General features: G+C 50.1%; 1 protein-coding gene across 4 annotated transcripts in view; it reads left to right on the top strand.

The window, feature by feature from the left end:
- Positions 1-19,555, top strand: part of DRC1 (dynein regulatory complex subunit 1) — a 34,356-nt gene that overhangs the window by 12,647 nt on the left and 2,154 nt on the right. For 2 of the 4 annotated variants that reach the window (XM_080684845.1, XM_080684846.1), the window contains exons 8-14: positions 6,239-6,378; positions 9,151-9,285; positions 9,640-9,872; positions 12,200-12,312; positions 14,116-14,205; positions 14,746-14,829; positions 18,381-18,625. In XM_080684845.1, the coding sequence (XP_080540971.1) occupies positions 6,239-6,378; positions 9,151-9,285; positions 9,640-9,872; positions 12,200-12,312; positions 14,116-14,205; positions 14,746-14,829; positions 18,381-18,625 (1,040 nt within the window). Of the gene's footprint in view, positions 1-6,238; positions 6,379-9,150; positions 9,286-9,639; positions 9,873-12,199; positions 12,313-14,115; positions 14,206-14,745; positions 14,830-18,380; positions 18,626-18,918; positions 19,148-19,555 lie in introns of those variants that run through there. The other 2 variants (XM_080684847.1, XR_013961468.1) reach the window with 2 other exon arrangements.

The raw sequence follows: 19,555 nt of genomic DNA, 5'->3' as shown, positions 1-19,555 counted from the left end.
CGTTTTACATAAAGAAGTGAAATAAAAAGCCCCATTAGACTACAAATATTTTTACCAGTCTGGAGAATTTTCCTTGGCCTTTCTCATATTAATGTCATGGAAATGAGAGTTACTGACAAAGAACAATAGAGTCTGTAAGAGAGCAGTACTGTTTGTGTGGGCTGCATACATTACACTTTTTAATGAAAATGGCTATTGTTAAGCTTTCTGAAGTTATCTTGGTAATATGATAATTTATGTGGCAAAACTATACACCACTGACCTCACACAGAGAAATAATGGAACGTCGTGTTCTTTTGTTGTTGTTGTAGTGTTTTTTCTTTTGTGGTAAGAGCAGTTAATATAAGATCTACCCTTTTAGCAAAATTTTAAGTATACAGTATGGAATTGCTAATCACAGGCCCCCTGTTGTACAGTAAATCTCCAGGATTATTCATCCTGGGTGTCCAAAACTTGGTATCCTTTGACCAATGCCTCCCCATTTCTTCCACCCTCAGCCCCTGGCAGCCCTGCTAGCAAATTCTACTCTTTGCTTTTATGAGTTTGACTATTTTAGATCCCACATGCAGATCTTTCTGTGTCTGGTTTATTTCACTTAGCGTAACATCCTCCAGGTCCATCCATATTGTTGCATATGGCAGAATTCCCTTCCTTTTTTAAGGCTGAATAATATTCCATTGTATGGATAGGCCGTGGTCTCTTTATCCATTAGTCCATTGCTGGACATTTAATTTGTTTCCATATCTTGGCTATTGTGAATAATGCTGCAATGAACATGGAATACAGCTATCTCTTCAAAATCCAGATTTTAGTTCCTCTGGATGCATACCCAGTGTTGGGACTGCTGGGTCAAATGATAATTCTATTTAGCCTTGGCCAGTATTGCTAAGTGGTTAGAGCATCAGATTGCAAACTGAAGGGTCACGGGTTTGATTCTAGTCAAGGGCAGCCAATTGATGTGGCTCTCTCACATCAATGTTTCTCTCTCTCTCTCTCTCTCTCTCTATCTCTATCTCCTCTCCCTCCCTCCCTTCCACTTTCTCTAAAATCAATGGGAAAAAATGTATCCTCAAGTGAGAATTAATTTAAAAAAAAGATAATTCTATTTTTAATTTTTTTGAGGAGCCTCCGTATTGTTTCCGAAGTGGCTGCACCCATTTACATTCTTACCAACAGGGTACAGGGTTCTCTCTTCTCCACATCCTTGACAACACTTGTTTTTCTTTGTTATTTTGGTAATAGTCATCCTAACAGGTGTAAGGTGGTATCTCGTTGTAGTTTTGCTTTTAATTTCCCTGATGATTAGTGATGTTGAGCACTTTTCATATACTTGTTGGCCATTTGTATGTCTTTTTGGAGAAATGTCTATTCAGGTCCTTCACCCACTTTCTAATTGGGTAATTTATTGTTTGCTATTGAGTTGTAGGAGTGGAACCTCATGTTCTTAATCTAATTTTCAAAAGCTTGAACAAAGCCCAAACATTCTGGGACATGGGAAGATTATGGGGGATTGGAGGTGAGGTAAGACTAAGGAGATGAGGGACAGAGGGGCAGCGAGCCTGGGAGGCCTGGCAGTCCAGGCTCCCCGTGTCTGGAAGGACTGATGGCGAAGTGTGGGTATGTGGGGGGCAGGCTGATGGTGATACTCAGAATGGGAAAGTGTGTGCAGTTCTTCTGCAAAACGGATCTTTCCTGTGTTAGAATGGAAACCCAGAGTACGCTGTACCGCATTATCCCTTTAACTGGGAGAATATAATCAGACCAGAGACTTCCCGTATTGCAATGCATATGATATTTTAGTAAATTGGACTTAATCATAGTGCCTCTTCGCAGCACCTTCACTGGACATTAAAGTCAAGTAGCATCGATCTTTGTCAAGTAGATGTGTCATGCAGTGCGACATCACATTTGATCTTCTTAACTAATTCGTAGCACTGTTTCAGTTCGGAACTATGGAACTAGAGTGTGTGTAAATTACAAAAATAGAAAGGATCCAATACACATAGGTTGGGTTTGATGGGTAAACTTTTCAAGTGCTTACTGCCAGTCAGGTCACATTATGAATGAGCAAAGAGAAGCCCAGAAACATCGTGCACTCTGCCCCCGCCCCCCTCCCCTCAGCCCCCATGAAGCTGCCAGAAAAACTTAGTTCTTGATGCAGGAAGTAAAATTTTTTTGTGTGTTTTCTTAAGGGCCTATGTGCTCATTTAAACTTGTAAAATGGTTTAGTTCAACTTTAGGGGGCTGTTACTTTTAATACCAGAATATTAATCACAACATAAAGTACAACTTTGCTAAATATCTCTGGATAATTGAAAAATAAGTGAAGACATTTAACATAATGAATCATGATTTTAGAACATAAAACTATACTTAATGTGTGGCAATCAAGAACGGCTGTATGTTGAGACTGAAACCTGAGATAATTAGCAATAGTGTCACCGGTACTGAAATACGGTGAGCACGGGTGATGCAAATAAACAATGAGCAGTGCAATTCATGTAATCGCCTGCTGCAGACTCTGTACTGTACGAGGCACAGACTGCGATTGGTCCTGTAAGTTCAGTGACAGCACGGCCAGTAACTCCTAAATGACGTCGTGAACTTAAAGTGGCCCCTCCCTCCCCCCCACACCCACACCCACACCCACACCCACACCCACACCAGGCTGTCTTGGGACAGAACTGAGTGAAGGAGTGGCTGACCTGTGGTCCGGCAGAGATGGTAAGGAGAGTGCCTGGCACATCGCTGATGGCTCCAGGCGCCAGTCCTCTAAGAACGTGCTCTAGCCAAGAGCAGGAGCAAACGTGTTCCACGAGAGGAAACAAAATCGCTAATAAATACTCAGCTGCACGCACAAGCAAAGCGATGCCAACTAAAGCAATCAGGTGACAGGTTAGTGTTATTATTTGCCTAGGAAATCAGCACAGATTTAAATTCTTTCAGGTCACAAAGGAAAGACATGACCTAATTACGTTAGTTCAGAGTTTTGTAAATTGTGTTCGTGGAGGATGGAGGTGAGACACTAGTGGTGTTTTCACAAAACTAACCAAAAAAGTGGCACCAATGATAATTTTTTTCCTTTCAAGATGTAGGATGTAGGAAATAGTGACTATTGTGTAATAACCTGCCTTGAAGAATGGAGTTTACACGGAAGTTCACAGGCTAGAGCTTGTGTTTATAACTCGCGCTGTCACTGTGCTGTAATATTGAAACTGTCCTGTGTTTGGGGGAGTTGGGGAAGCGATGTCTCAGTGACAGGGCTTATTGCAGAGCTATGAGGAACATTCCCTGGGCATCATCGGAGCAGACATCCAGGCGCTCCGGGGCCCAGGGCTCCCCACGATCAGAGGGAAGACTGGAACAGCCGCTCATTGTCCTTCCAAATCCAGAGCAGCTCTGGAGACCCTCCTTCTCCGCGTATGTTCCTACTTTCTCCGGTTGTCACCATCCACCCTGTGCCACCACATAGACCACAGACCAACCCCCTCCCCTATGTGCAGGGCCGGTTGCATTGGCAGCGGGAAGACGGGTTTCATTGGGGGCACGGAAGCATAAACCATTGCAGCTCTGCAGGAAGAGCTGCCCCGAGCCCCTCCCCTGGAAGATCCCTAGAGGGGTGCAGGGCTGAAAAGCACTCAGCCTGGGACCCGCCAGGAGAATTGCACCTAAACAGAGGCTGCACTGTCAGCATCTCCCATAGGCCCTTTGGGATGTTGTTCAAGTCAGAAATTTTCAAATTAAGTTGAATCATGCTCGGAAAGAGTGGGGTGCAGCTCCGGGCAGCTCCCGGCCCCACCCCCAGCACCCCGCCCAAGGGCCGGGCCTGCACTTAGAACCGCATAGCCTGCCCTGTGCAACGCTCAGTGCTGACAGGGTGTGGGGAAGGGGCGTGTGCACACACAGCCAGTGGGAGTGTCAACCATAAATTGCCCTTTGGAAAGCCATTTATTGAGAGCCTTTGACCTAGTGATTTCACTTCTGAGAATCTAGTTTAAGAAAAAAAAAATACCCAAAAGGTTTTATATCCAGTTGTTCCCAGGATTATGTTAATATTTAAAATGATCAAAACAATATAAATGTACAATTGTAGGGACATGGTAAAATATGATATATGATAAATATCCCATACATACTTCATATATGATAAGTTATACAAAAGTATGCACCATTAAAATGATGTTTATAAAACTTGATTAACATGGACAATTCTTTTATTTAAATATATTTTACTGATTTTTACAGAGAGGAAGGGAGAGGGAGAGGGAGAGAGAGTTAGAAACATCAATGAGAGAGAAACATTAATCAGCTGCCTCCTGCACACCTCCCACTGGGGATGTGCCTGCAACCAAGGTACATGCCCTTGACCGGAATCGAACCTGGGACCCTTGAGTCCGCAGGCCGACGCTCTATCCACTGAGCCAAACCAGTTAGGGCAACATGGACAATTCTTATGTTGTAATATTAAGGGAGAAAAATAGGATATAAAATGTAAAGGACGCTGGAAGGACACATGTCAATATGTTAACAGAGTTGCCTTTGGGAAGTGAATTATGGGTAGTTTTTCCTCCCCCTCTCCTATGTCTTCTTCTTTCTCTTTACTGTATTTTCTATAATGAGCAAATATTAGCTTCTCAACCAGGGAACGTTGTTACAAAGAAAATCATATAACTAGTAAAAGTAAGTAAGAATTGGACTAAACAAGCAGAAAAATGGAGAGGCACAGCTGGTTATCAACCCAGTGACCAGTCTGGTTCTTCAGTGCTCCCCTGTTAAAGAACAGATGGGGCCATTCTGAAGGGGCCGTTCAAACTCTTGTCCCTGAACGCAGTTTAAAAATCTCCGGGAGAGTGAAGTAGGGCACTGTTGACTAATTCCTCCAGACACAAGGTGGGAGTCACCGGATTCCACAGGGACCCCGGAAATGACGCACCCTCTGACAAAGTGTCACAGCACCTTTGTCCCCTGCCTTGAGGATGGCGCACAGTGGGCAGCGATAGCTGCTGGGGTCACTTCCTCTGCGGATTCCTTGGCAAAGGTCTGCGGCCTGGTGGAGGGAGATGGGGAGGTTGAAAGAGCACTGTGGCTTGTCGCTGCTTATCAAGATCTGGCTACGCTCACGTGCATCCTGCTTCCTGCATTTCCACCCAGGAAGGGCACCAGCGCACCTGGCTGTATCCACCCTGCCTCCAGCTTGCCCCCTCTGATCTTTCTCCCACCGCTGCTGGCATGGTCTCTCTGCCCTGCCCGGATCGGTCACTCCACTCGTCTGCTTCCCATCGCTCAGGGCCCTCCATTGCCTTCAGGATGGAGCATCCAGTTCCCTGCTCGGTCAGGCCCTGCTGCTCTGTCAGCCTCACTTCTGGCCATCCCCCGCCTCAGACCTCAATCTTAAAGTGCTCGGGGTTTCCCCAAAGCAGACTCTCTAGAACTTTCTCCTCTCAGGTGTAACTCCACCGGAGTAACTCCTGCCCATTTTCCAGGTCTCAGGCATGCCGATGCCATCTTTTCAGGGGGACCTGGCCTGGCCTCGAAAGTACTCCTCTCATTGGCCCCACGCCACCCTGTGCTTACCCCTCTCTTAATTCTTATCTGTCCCCTGTTATCTGTCTCTCTCCTGGACCGGGCAGGACTGTGCCTTCCTCACCTGTGTTCTGCCAGCAGCACCCAGTAAAGTGTCTGACATACTCTATAGGCACTCAGTCCATACAGGGTGCCCCCAAAAATGAATGCACACTTCAACAGCCGATAGCCCATTTGGAAAAATGAAATGTATTTTAATAAACACTGCTTTTATAATTATTCAAAGTGTGTGTATACATTTTTGGGGACACCCTATATTTGCTGAATGCATGAATATAGCTAATGGGAACCCCAAAAGTAAGGATGGTGTGTCTGTCCTCCTTTAAAATGAACATGGTCTGCTAAACGCTAACCCTGCCAATGGGAAGGTCAGAGTGGCAACACTGCAGGTTTCCATGGTAACATTAACCTTTATGGTATTTCTAGGGGGTGACTCAGATCTCTAACGTGCCAGAGGGATAGCTTGTAGTTGCACAATTTATATATTTTTTCTGGTTGGCCTTCAGCTTGCCTCTCATGATAGATTTTCTAAAAATTCAGGTGGGACATTTGTCCTTATGGTTCCTCTGGTCTGACTCCAGAATGCGCCATCAGGGACCCTCAGGTGTAACAAATCATACCAGGGCCAATGAGTATTCTTTTTTTTAAACTTTAGATTCTCGAGCAACAGCTTCAGCAAATGAAAGCAACTTACCAGCTAAACCAAGAGAAGTTAGAGTACAACTTCCAGGTGCTGAAGAAGAGAGACGAAGAGAGCACGATGATTAAGTCCCAGCAGAAGAGGAAGATGAACCGGTGAGCTGGCGCGCACGCACCCTTCTCCTGGGCCCTTCCGTGCTGGGAAGAGGGTGGGCTTGAACGCTTCCCATTTGTAGGAGTATAAGCTGTAAAAAATAGAACTGACTTTACTAAAGGAGATTTTTTTTTTTTTAAAGAAAAGATAATACATTTAACTGGTTCTGCTCTCCCCCACCTCCTCCTAGGAAAGTTTACAGCAAAAAGTGAGCCGGGAAAGTGGGGATGTGGCAGGTCCCAGGGCAAAGCGGGAGGGATCAGAAAGGTAGATGTTTGACTGAGAGTTTGCACAGTGGGAAAAGGGAGCTTGGTAAGATGGGAGGGAGGAAGTGGGGAGGCTGAGCGTGGGTTCGATCCACATGGCAGAACCGTGAGCGGCACCATCCCCACCACCGTCTCCACTGGCTCTTCCCTCTGATGTCAAACTTACACGGTTTCCCTTCTCTTGAAAACCCTCCCGCCGACCCTGCTGCTGCTCTGTGCACACACTGTCTTTTTTCTCTTCTTGCTTCCTTTTTCCTTTCCTCGCCGTTGGCCCCTCCGCCCTCCTCCAACATTCATAATTTGACCTGTGACCCCATCGTTGGACAGAAACTTCCCTCTGTGGGGTGCCAGTGATGCCACTCTAGCCAAGCACCACGCTTTCCCTCGGGCCTTGTCCTGTTATTGTTGGATACCGAATATTGGAGATTTTCTCCTCTGGTTTGCATGACGTTAAAAGCTATGCTCTTCTCTCTCAATGTATTCCTAATTGTTTCCTTGGGTGGTTCTGCTTTTTCTTGCCTGATAAGTTATTCTAGAAAGTATTTTACCCCCTTGCGCCACCCCCCCCCCTTTTTTTTAATTTCAATGCCCTGAATATCAGTCTCACGGCTTTGAATATCACTCCTTTGTGACGACTACCAAGTTCATATTCCTAATCCCAGCCTCACCTCCTTGCTTTACCTGGAAGAGTCCTGGTCATCTCCAGGGCATGCTTTCTGGAAGGAGCCTTGCTGACCCTCCCAGGTTTCCAGTCCCTCCTCACGCCCCTTTGTCCCTCACTTCCAGCCAGGCACCGAGGCCTTGACTTGCAGCCATCCCTTCCCATCCACTCCTTTCCTGCTGCCTCGTCAGACCACCAGGATGCCACTGGGGTTTATCTTTGTTTCATTGACTTCTGTAACCAGATGGCACAAAGAAATTCCTTTACTAAATAACGTTGAAAAAAACACTTTGGGATGGCTACTAAAAATTTTTGTGACGCCTATATATGGAAAGTCTCCTAGAATGCTATAGTTAAGAAAATGAATTAGCCCGGCTGGTGTGTCTCAGTGGTTGAGCATGGAGACTATGAATCAGGAGATCATGGTTCAATTCCTAGTCAAGGCACGTCCCTGGGTTCGGGCTCGATCCCCAGTACGGGGCGTGCAGGAGGCAGCCGATCAATGATTCTGTCATCATTTGATGTTTCTATCTCTTCCTCTCCCTCTCTGAAATCAATAAGAATATATTTTTAAAAAAGAAAATGAATTAGATACTTTTTTTTAAAAATCAGAGACCAAGTTAACTCATTTTCACTTATTATTGAGGATGAAAATATGAATGATCAGTATTTGTGTTTTAGGGACCTTCTGATTATTTCAGAACAATGCTTCAGAGGGAAAACGTTATTTTTAGAATTTTCCAACTTCAACTGTGTCAGCCTTCGAGCTCTCTGTTCCTGTGTAAATGAGGCGCTGACATAAGACACCTCTCCAGTAGTTTGAAGTCTGAAGCTCGGTCCGGTCTCAAAGCTGTGCCTGCCATGCATATTTCATGCGACAAGTTTCCATGCGCAGAGCTCCTGTGAGCAGGGAGGCGGGGACCTCCACTGGCCAGGTTGTCCGTCACTGTGCTGGAACCGGCGGCCACGCCCCTCCCCTGCAGGCCAGGGGCAGTCAGATGCCTCACCACAGGGCTCTCCTGGCACCGGTGTGAGTCTCCTGGAGCCGTGGTCGGCAAACTGCGGCTCGCAAGCCACATGCGGCTCTTTGGCCCCTTGAGTGTGGCTCTTCCACAAAATACCACGGCCTGGGCGAGTCTATTTTGAAGAATTGGTGTTAGAAGAAGTTTAAGTTTAAAAAATTTGGCTCTCCAAAGAAATTTCAATCGTTGTACTGTTGATATTTGGCTCTGTTGACTAATGAGTTTGCCGACCACTGGCCTAGAGCATTTCTCACACCGTCCGGTAATTAATGTTTGTCTTTGTCTCCGACTGGATGGCTATCTCTTATTCATCTCTGTGTTGGAACAGATCTTTGGCGCAGAAGAGACCTTTCATGTTTGATAAATGAATGAATGAGTTATGGACCTGTTAACAGTATCAGCTCTTTGAGAACGGAGGACTCATCTATCATAGGCTTCTGACGCACAGTTTTAGTTTTTTCCTTCCTATCGGCCTTATTTCAGGAGGTCAGAAGTCAAGATTTTAATAAGTGAGGTTGGTGCGGGGTAGAGACACTGACAAATGGTGTGTTGAGGAAGATGCAGCCACACTCTTGCACAGGAGGTGGCCTCTTGGTGGGTTTGGGCGTCTGGGCGGGTTTTAAATGCGTTTGAGTTCTGGCCGCTCCCATGACCCCCTGCTGCCTTCCTCCCCTTGATCACAGCGGGAGCTGCGCTGGGGACTCTGTGGGAGGGTTTTCTGCCCTTCCATGTCTGGTCCTGGGTTCACAGAACCCAGCGAAGTAGATGCGAGGACATTACGCCTTCTTCTCCTCAGCAACACTGACCCTTCCCTCTCCCACCCAGCCTGCATGATGTGCTGAACAATCTGCGATCCAAGTACGCCAAGCAGATAAAGCAGTTTCAGGAGGAGAACCAGTCGCTGACCTCAGACTACAAACGCCTGGTGATACAATTCAAGGAGCTGCAGAAAGCCATGAGGTATGTCAGGGGCCTGGGACTAGAGCAGCGGCTCCGGGGCCGGGTTGGTGGTGGTCGTGGTTTCACGAGGCTTTAATATCAGCAGCTTCTTTTTTTTTTTTTGGAGCTGGGCCAGGGCAGCAAAGAGTCCTTTGTGCTGTCTTCCTTGTTCCTCTACTTGCACGTCACCTCCCTTTTCTTGAGACTTCCTGGGATGGCTTTCTGTCTGTCATAGGTGAGGGTCAGTGGCCCAAGAGATTGGGCCAGGGCCAGGATTTACCCCGATTCTGCCTCAGGTCTTGCTCTCCTCCTAATTGAAGGGACCCTAGCCAGGCCTGGGGTCAGCTGACCATGCTCAGTAACTCTCCTCTGCAGGCATTTTGTTCTCATTGACGAGGAGAAGTTTCGGGATTTTTGGGTGATGAATGAAGAGGAAGCGAAGAGTCTGATAAGCAGAGGCTTCGATGTAGACAGGATCATCCACACGCAGCATCTGGGCCTCCCCTGGACGGCACCTGATTTCTGGTTCCTGAAGAACGTGGGGCCTCTGTTTCAGCAGCAGCAGAAGTCCGCCACACAGATATTAGAAGAAGTGCTGATACAAACAGGTGACGAGAACAGAGTCCCGGGCTGGAGGGGCCCTCTGAGGACATGAGGCCCACACATGTGTTTTCCAGATAAGGAAGCTGCCGTCTAGAGAAGGGGGAGAGGTCTCATAGCCAAGAGGTCTGTAGGGTACGATTGGCGGGCTCGGCTTTTGCGTCTCTAATTTATAGCGCTACCCGCTCCCCTGTATGAGAAACTGGAAGTTGGATCCAGAAGGCTGGTGGCCAATTCGGGTTTGATTTGTTTTTGCTAAGGACACTGCCGTGACCTCCGGGTCAGGCTGTCTCTCTCTCTGCGATGTTAGCAGTCCTTGCGCAAGATCCAGTAAGGGCACGAGGGACTGCAAAACGGCGATATTCTAAATTTCATCACAATGCCATCATTTATTAGCCGGGACACTTCCGGAAAGAGAATCTCCCCCTCGTCAACTGCTTGTGACTCCGAGATACCGTTTGTACGGGAAAAGCAGGATAGATGCTTATTCTTTCTCTACTTCCCTCTTGGCAGAATAAACGGGTTGGGGCTCTAGCATCTTCCCAAGGTCACCAGTGATGTTTTGTATATTTCATAAAGCATCTTTGTAAACACACGGGTTTAAACAAATTTGATAATGTTTTGGTTGACTGCACTTATTATTGTTACTGATGCTCAACTTGTCCCATCTTTGGCCAGCGGGAGTCTCTTCATGTTGCCTTCTGGGTCCTTTAGACACCCCCCTCCTCACCCCCCCCGCCCCCCCCCCCCCCCCGTAGTCTTTGACAGCTTCCTGGCTTCCAGAATGACCAGAGGCTCCAGGCTCACGTGATACGTTTCCTGCTTCAAGTTTGGAAGCAGCCACTTCTCTAAGGAGACCTGGTTCTTTTTCATAGGGAATGGCACTTACTTTATTTTTTGGTTAATCTTCACCCACGGTTATGTTTTCCATTGATTTTTAGAGAACATACTGAAGGGAAGGGGGGCGGGGAGAGAGAGAGAGAGAGAGAGAAAGAAACATTGCCCTAGTTGGTTTGGCTCAGTGGAAAGAGCATCAGCCTGTGGACTGAAGGGTCCTGGGTTCGATTCCGGTCAAGGGCATGTACCTTGGTTGCAGGCTCGATCCCCAGCCCTGGCCAGGGCATGTGCTAAGGCAGTGGTTGGCAAACTCATTAGTTAACAGAGCCAAATATCAACAGTACAACGATGGAAATTTCTTTTGAGAGCCAAATTTTTTAAACTTAAACACCACTGGTGTCTTCTAACACCACTTCTTCAAAATAGACTCGCCCAGGCCGTGGTATTTTGTGGAAGAGCCACACTCAAGGGGCCAAAGAGCCGCATGTGGCTCGCGAGCCACCGTTTGCCGACCACGGTGCTAAGGCAACTAACTGATGTGAGACACATCAATGGGTTGCCTCCAGCATGTGCTGGATCAGAGGGTAAATGCTTCTGCAATTTTGTTGGCTATGGCGCTCTAGGGTGGTACCATGGTGCGTTCCAACCAGCAATTTCACATGTTGTCACTTCCAAATTCTCTTCATATATCTTATCTCATTTTGCCTCTCGAACAACTAGTAAAACCTGGGTAGTACAATGGTTTTTGTTCCTATTTTCAGATGAAGAACAAAGAGTCTAAAACACTTAAAAGTATTCCATTTTAGTGAAGAAAATGTTTGCCTCTTGCTATCAGCTACCGGTTCTTGGTGGTGATATTCTTCTGTGAGGCAGCCACTTTCCCACCTTCAGACTGGCTGCTTCCCACCCGCTGAGGTTTAGAAAGCAGGTGGCAAGTCTGCTGGATGGAGCTCTGAAATACGAGTCAGCCCTAACCGGTTTGGCTCAGTGGATAGAGCGTCGGCCTGCGGACTGAAGGGTCCCAGGTTCGATTCCGGTCAAAGGCACATCCCCAGCAGGAGGAAGCTGATCGATGTTTCTCTCTCATCGATGTTTCTAACTCTCTATCCCTCTCCCTTCCTCTGTAAAAAAATCAATAAAATATATTTTAAAAAAATAAAATAAAATACGAGTCAATCGGCTCACACTGTCTGGAGCGCCCGCTGCCTGGCCCTGGCTGGATTTTGAGTAAGATGTTTCCAGGTAGATGGAATTTGGAAAAGTGGGCAGTACAATCTGTTCACAAATGGCAGAATTTTCCAGAGAGTCTCTTATTCCGACCTGTTTTTCCCACATAATCGGCTTTCTTCAGCTGAAGAGACTTGCCAGCGCCTTAAAGGGGCTTCTTAGGAGGTGAATTCTCTCAAGGGAAGACGTTTGAGTGTCTCAGCGTCAACCAGGCCAAGGAACGATTTCCTTTTCCTTCCCCTCTCGCTCTTCTCTCCACGCCCGTCTGCAGAAGAGGAGGGGTCGGAAGAGGCTGACCAAGAACTAGAGTCTTACCTGGACCTGCCCAAGCAGGTTTCAGCGAGCACGACCAGAAAGATCCTGATGCTCCTGTGTGATGAGTCGGTGAGGGGCCTTGGCAGAGGGTCTGGGGGGTGGGTGGCAGGGTGAGGAGTGGGGTGGCCATGCCGACTTCCTGCTGGCGCTTCCTGTGGGCTCTTCTGATAAGCCCGGCCGGGTCAGCTGCAGCTGGAGCAGGCGTGGACTGGCCCTCGGGGGTACTGCTGGGGGACGCCCACGGCCAGGCGGTGCCTCGGAGCTGGCTCAGCTGGCAAGTGGTTCTCCCTTAGCGCGTCAGGCAGGCGTAGGCCAGCTCCTGCTACCTAACACAGGATGCTCATCCGCAAGGGAAGGGCACCAGTGTGGCCTCCGTGAACCCACCTGCCAAGGACTGTGGCCACACCTGCCATGCCGTTCTCCGAGCTCCTGGGACATGGATGACTCTGGGCGTGCTGGGCTCCGGCTGCCTGCACTGCCTGTGAGCAGAACCCGCTCGGCTCAGGGAAGGGCTGCCTCAGAGCTGGTTCAGCTGGAGGTGGGGTGCTTACCAAACGTGATGGGTGTTTCTTTGATTTCAGTTTTGAGGTGATGGGAGAGATGGAGTGAGGTCAGCAGCCTCCCACCCCTGGGGGCAGTTGGGACCATTTTCTTTGGCCCCAAGGCTGGCTCCTGGCCCTGAGGCAGCTCCTGCTGAAGGAGGCAGCTGGCAGGGGCCCCCTCTCGGTTGCAGGTCGCTGCCAGTGGCCACCTCCCCACTGCCTGCTGCCCCCCTCTCTGCCTGCTGCCCCCCTCTCTGCCTGCTGCCCCCCCCTCTCTGCCTGCTGCCCCCCCTCTCTGCCTGCTGCCCCCCTCTCTGCCTGCTGCCCCCCTCTCTGCCTGCTGCCCCCCCTCTCTGCCTGCTGCCCCCCTCTCTGCCTGCTGCCCCCCCTCTCTGCCTGTTGCCCCCCCTCTCTGCCTGTTGCCCCCCCTCTCTGCCTGCTGCCCCCCCTCTCTGCCTGCTGCCCCCCTCTCTGCCTGCTGCCCCCCCTCTCTGCCTGTTGCCCCCCCTCTCTGCCTGCTGCCCCCCCTCTCTGCCTGTTGCCCCCCCTCTCTGCCTGTTGCCCCCCTCTCTGACTGCTGGCCCCCCTCTCTGCCTGCTGCCCCCCTCTCTGCCTGCTGCTCCCCTCTCTGACTGCTGGCCCCCCTCTCTGCCTGCTGCTCCCCTCTCTGACTGCTGGCCCCCCTCTCTGCCTGCTGCCCCCCTCTCTGCCTGCTGCCCCCCTCTCTGACTGCTGGCCCCCCTCTCTGCCTGCTGCCCCCCTCTCTGCCTGCTGCCCCCTCTCTGCCTGCTGCCCCCCTCTCTGCCTGCTGCCCTCCCTCTCTGCCTGCTGCCCCCCTCTCTGCCTGCTGCCCCCCTCTCTGCCTGCTGCCCCCCTCTCTGACTGCTGGCCCCCCTCTCTGCCTGCTGCCCCCCTCTCTGACTGCTGGCCCCCCTCTATGCCTGCTGCCCTCCCTCTCTGCCTGCTGCTCCCTTCTCTGCCTGCTGCCGTGCTCTGTAGCTCTGTGGGGACTAGCATGGTGGTGAAGTGACATTGGGGTGTGGGAATCTGTGACTGGGTCAGGTCAGGACTGCTGTGGGCAATCCGGGGGTTCACCCAGGGACTTGTGGTGATGAGCCAGCACCCTCCTGAGGTGGGGGACTGAGTCCGTGGTGAGGACTGGCTTGGTCCCTGGGACGGGCTCCAAGGCGTCCCGCGAAGGCCTTCCCCTGGGGACCCGCCGCCTGGGCTCGCCCCGGGCCTCTGCTCCGAGGTCGTCCCTGGCTGGGTGCGCAGAGGAGGCTCAGACCCGGGACTCGCTCCTGAACGCCGTGCCGTCTCCCGTCCCCAGGGCTTCCTCATCGAGAGCAAGCTGCTGAGCCTCCTCCAGCCCCTGGAGAAGAGCGAGTGCTATCTGCTGCGGCTGGACGCCGTGTTCTCAGTGAGTCCCACGGGCCGAGTGGACACGGGTGGGTGGGGCTCACTCTAAGGCAGCCGCCTGCTTTGCCAACATTGCCCCGCCCCGGGAGTGCACGCGGGTCTCCCAGGCCTCCTGGGCTCACGTCCCTTCCGTCCCTCTGCTTACTGGCCACGCAACCAGCCGGCCTCGGAGTCACTTAGGTCTCGCCCATCCCTGGCCTTTCCCCTGCCGCCTCCTCTCTCTCGTGGCCCAGCGCTCAGGCCGCAGATTCTCCCCCGCAGCCCTGACTCAGAGTGGGCCCAGCCCCGTTAGCACCCCTGCGCCCACCAGGCCCGTATGGAGCAGGTCCTGACTCTGAGCCTTGACTCCGCCTGATGCCCGTGTCCCCCGCTCACTGCGCGGCCCCGTGTGGACTGGCCTCTGCTCGGGCCACAGCAGGCGCCAGGGATGCGGAGGGGAGCAAGCCAAGCCCCTTGCTCTCAGGGGCCGAGGGCCGGCCACGCCCGGCGGCAGGTGGCCTCCTGAAGTGCTGTTTGAGCCGTCTTCTGTTTTCCACTGCAGGCCCTTGGAATCGAGAGCGAGGACGACTTATATAAATTGGTGAATTTCTTCCTCAAATACCGAGCTCAGCGTCTATCCAGCCAGGTGAGGTGAGGAGCAATGCAGAAGAGAGCATTTTAAATCTTCCTGGAAGCCCCCGGAGGCACTTCTACCTCTGACGGATATTGTTAAAGAAACAGCGAGGGTTTCACGGCAGGGAGAGCTGAGTCAGCGTCACCTTTATTAGTATGGCCTTTTCTGTTTGCAAAGGGAAGAATGGCTGGGATGAGAGGCTGAGGCCCTCCCTCAAAGCCAGGCCTCCCCGGTGAGATCCAGGCCCACCAAGTGATCAGTGATTGGTCCGTAGCACTTTCCTGTGATGCTGAGCCCATTTATAATGCCTATCTGGGTTGTAATGGACTATTTTGAGAAAGTCATCATGATAAAAATGTAAGATTTTAATTTAAAAATTAAAAACTTGAATTTAAAAGGTGTTTTTAGTATTGCTAGCCCCAAACGTGTGAGTATCCTGATGTGCTTCCAAAAAAGAGTTGATTGTGTGGACAAAGGCCAGAAGCCATAAAGAAGAAAACTCACGGTGCGCAATGCCAGGGCAGACAGTGGCCTTGAACCATTGCTGGCCTCTGCCGATGGGCTGCAGGCACCAAAGCGAGTTGCACAGTAGGGGGTTGGGGAAAAGGGGAAAAAAAGGATATACTTGAGTGTATTGAAAAAATTCTGTAGGGTAAAAATCACTACAAGTAAAATTAAGATATTCATGACAGCTGCAAAAAAATCCTTTAAACTCATGACAGTTAAGGGCAGATTTCCTTAATATATAAAGAATTCCCATAAACCAATTAAAAAAAGACCAACAACTCAATGGAGCAGTCAAGGGACCAGAACATTTCAACACCTCGTAGAAGAGGCAATACGAATAACTTTTAACCGCATAAAAATATATAATGAGGCTTTCTTGTTACAAGAGAAATGCAAATTAAAACTGCTCAAATACACTTTCACCCGTTTGGCTGGCAAAAATCTGCAAGTTTGAGAACCATAGTAATGGCTGGGGTGTGGGAAACAGGCACACGCACAGGTTGCCGGTGGGAGTGTAAACTGTCGCAGCTTCCATGGAGGGCAATTTGGCAGTACAATTATTACAAAACTGCACACACCTTACCTACCACGCAAGTCCTCTTTTAGGGTGTGTATATATATACACTAGAGGCCTGGTGCACAAAATTTGTGCACGGGGGGTGGGGGAGTGGTTGTTCCTCAGCCCAGCGTGCACCCTCTCCAATCTGGGACCCCTCGAGGGATGTCCGGCTGCCCATTTAGGCCTGATCCCGGTAAGACTGGGCCTAAATGGGCAGTCGGACATCCCTCTCACAATCCAGGACTGCTGACTCCCAACTGCTCACCTGCCTGCCTTCCTGATTGCCCCTAACCGCTTCTGCCTGCCAGCCTGATCACCCCCTAACCACTCCCCTGCCAGCCTGATTGATGCCTAACTGCTCCCCTGCCAGCCTGTTTGCCCCTAACTGCCCTCCCCTGCAGGCCTGGTCACCCCTAACTGCCTTCCCCTGCAGGCCTGGTCACCCCTAACTGCCTTCCCCTGCAGGCCTGGTACCCCCCAATTGCTCTCCCCTGCAGGCCTGGGTCCCCCCACCCCCCCACCCACTGCCCTTTCCTGCAGGCCCGGTTGCCCACAACTTCCCTCCTCTGCCGGCCTGGTCACCCCTAACTGCCCTCCCCTGCAGGCTTGATTGCCCCCAACTGCCCTTCCTTGCAGGCCTGGTCCCTCCCAACTGCCCTCCCCTGCTGGCCTGATCGCCCACAACTGCCCTCCCTTGCAGGCCTGGTCCCTCCCAATTGCCCTCCCCTGCAGGCCTGGGTCCCCCACAACTGCCCTTCCCTGCAGGCCTGGTCGCCCCCAACTTCCCTCCTCTGCCAGCCTGGTCACCCCTAACTGCCCTCCCCTGCAGGCTTGATGGCCCCCAACTGCCATCCCTTGCAGGCCTGGTCCCTCCCAACTGCCCTCCCCTGCTGGCCATCTTGTGGTGGCCATCTTGTGTCTACATGGGGGCAGGATCTTTGACCACATGGGGGCAGCCATCCTGTGTGTTGGAGTGATGGTCAATTTGCATATTACTCTTTTATTAGATAGGATAGAGGCCTGGTGCATGGGTGGGAACCAGCTGGTTTGCCCTGAAGGGTGTCCCGGATCAGGGTGGGGGTTCCCTTGGGGCATGGGGCAGCCTGGGTGAGGGGCCTGTGGTGGTTTGCAGGCCAGCCACACCCCCCGGCGACCCAAGTGGAGGCCCTGGTATCTGGGGTTTATTTATCTTCTACAATTGAAACTTTGTAGCCTGAAGTGGAGCCAAGCCTTCTGCTCGCTCCATGGTGGCAGCCATTTCTGTTGGGATTTATTTATCTTCTATAATTGAAACTTTGTAGCCTTAAGCGCAGGCCAAAGCAGGCCAGGGCTGCAGAAGCTTGGCTTCCTCCATTGCCAGGGAAACCCAAGCCTCCCTCCTGCTCTCTGTGGCTGCAGCCATCTTGGTTGGGTTAATCTGCATACTCGCTCCTGATTGGCTGGTGGGCGTGGCTGGTGGGCATAGCAGAGGTATGGTCAATTTGCATATTACCCTTTTATTAGATAGGACACACACACACACACACCCTGAGTGGCCAGATTATTATGCTTTCAGAGATCATAATAATCTGGCCACTCAGTGTGTATATATATATACATATATACATACATATGTATATATATATATACATATACATATATACACACACATATGTATACATACATACATACATATACATATATACACACTCACACATTTGAAATATGTTTATTGTAGCTTATTCATTGCAGCATTATTTGAAATGGCAGAAGATTGGCGACAACTTGAATTTTCATCATTTGGTGCATCTACACAATGGATTAGATAATAGATGGTGCATCTACACAATGGATTAGATAATAGATGGAGCATCTACACAATGGAATACTATGCAGCTGTAAAAAGGAATAAACAGTTCTTTGTATATTTATTCAATAAGATCACTAAGGTTTATTGGTATGTGAAAAAGGCAGTGCAGAATTATGTATGTTGGATAGTATCATTTATGTAAAAATGGGATGGAAAAGTATGTGCTTATATGGACATAATATGTCTTTGAAAGGATATATAAGAAACTGACAACATGGTTTGTCTGTGGGAAATAAACTGAATGAACTGAGAAACAGGAGTAGGAAGAATTTTTGAATTTTTTGAAATTTAAAAATTAAAATGGAATTTATTTTGTCTTATGATTCAAAAGGAGGTATATATCATGCAAGCTTTCTGAATATCAATAAAAGGAGCCCCTGTGCACCCTGATTTAGAAATAGAACTTTATCATTCTTTTGAAGCCCCCATATGCCTCTGCCTGGTCCCATCCCCCCTCTTTTCCACTCTTTCTCCTTCTTCTTTTCTAGTGTAAATGCATCCCTTTGATCTTTTCTGCAACTTATATAAAATTTTTCTCTGTTTTTTTCTTCCCGTCTATCTTTATACACTCATGCTTGTGTATCCCAATCCATAGTTTCCTCTGGCACCTTGGTCCAGATCATCCCCCAGAATCTGTTACCCCTACAGGAGGGAGACAACCTGATGCTAGCACTGGAGCCAGCAGAGCCACCAGTCCCCAAGGGAGAAGAGGAGGAGGAGAAGGAGGAGGAGAAGCAGGAGGAGGAGGAAGAGGAGGAGGAGGAAAGTCTTGAGGAAGAGGAGGCAGAAAGCATTGTGGAAGAGGAGGAGGTCCCCACTTCTCCCAGGCTCATCCACCCCAACGATGTCCTTAAGATTCTGGAGGCCTTTGTCAAAGGTCTGAAGAAGCCCAGGTGGGCTGTGGTGTGGTGGTCTTGCCTGACTGGGGAAGCTGGTGGGAGGAGGGGCCAAGCAGATGCCAGTGAGTGGAGAAGAGGCTGCTGAGCAAGAACTTGGGGGAGTGAGGAAAGGGATGTCCAAGGGGAGGGCTGGAGGAATCAGTGGGCATTATGATGAAAGAGCTGGGGCGTTGACTCGATTTCATTCACCATTCATTCATTCATTTTCTCATTCGTTGGAGTCTGCTATGTGTAGGCCCTGTGGGAATAACACCTCCTGATCAGAACGATTGTCAACGCATTTGCAGGGTGTCACCTTGCTCAGAGGAGGCCGTGGTCAGCTCCATTTGGCCTGTCAGAGAGAGCGTTAGGAGAGGCTGGCCCTGGAACTGGGTTTTCTTGGCTGAATAGAGTGGAGGAAAGGGCATTTCAGGATGTCACAGCCTGGGGAAAGGCCTGGTGGAGTCAAGAATCATAACAGGGAGGTATGGCTCACGTGTCAGGATCTGGTTAGTGGGCTGGTGGGTGGGAGAGCCAGGTCAGATCTCGGAAAGCCTGCCTTCTGTGCGCCCAAGATCTTGGTGGACAGAGCTAGAAACAAACCTTAAGCAGCGGGGGAGCTGGGATTAGACTTGCATTTTGGAGAGATCATTTTGGCGACAGGGAGGGGGTGATGATGGGTACAAGGAGAGTGATGGGCAGCTGGGAGGTGCTGTCCTGGACCAAGGCTATCCTAGAGTGGATGGAGAGGCGATGACAGAGTTTGAGAGCTGTTTTGGATGCGTTAGTGAGAGAAACGGGCATAGGAATGAGCTTAAAGCCAGTGAGGTAAACTGATTGAGAGAAAGAGGGTGGATAAACTCCAGTGGTGCACCCACAGGTGACAATGCACCAGGAATCAGGGACAGTGATGGCAAGCGTGTGTCCTTTCCGAGTCTCCCATAA

This window comes from Plecotus auritus (genome assembly GCF_963455305.1).
Source record: "Plecotus auritus genome assembly, chromosome: 8".
NCBI lineage: Eukaryota > Metazoa > Chordata > Mammalia > Chiroptera > Vespertilionidae > Plecotus > Plecotus auritus.
The sequence above is the reverse complement of the archived record's forward strand: the minus strand, read 5'-3'. Positions and strand labels throughout refer to the sequence as shown.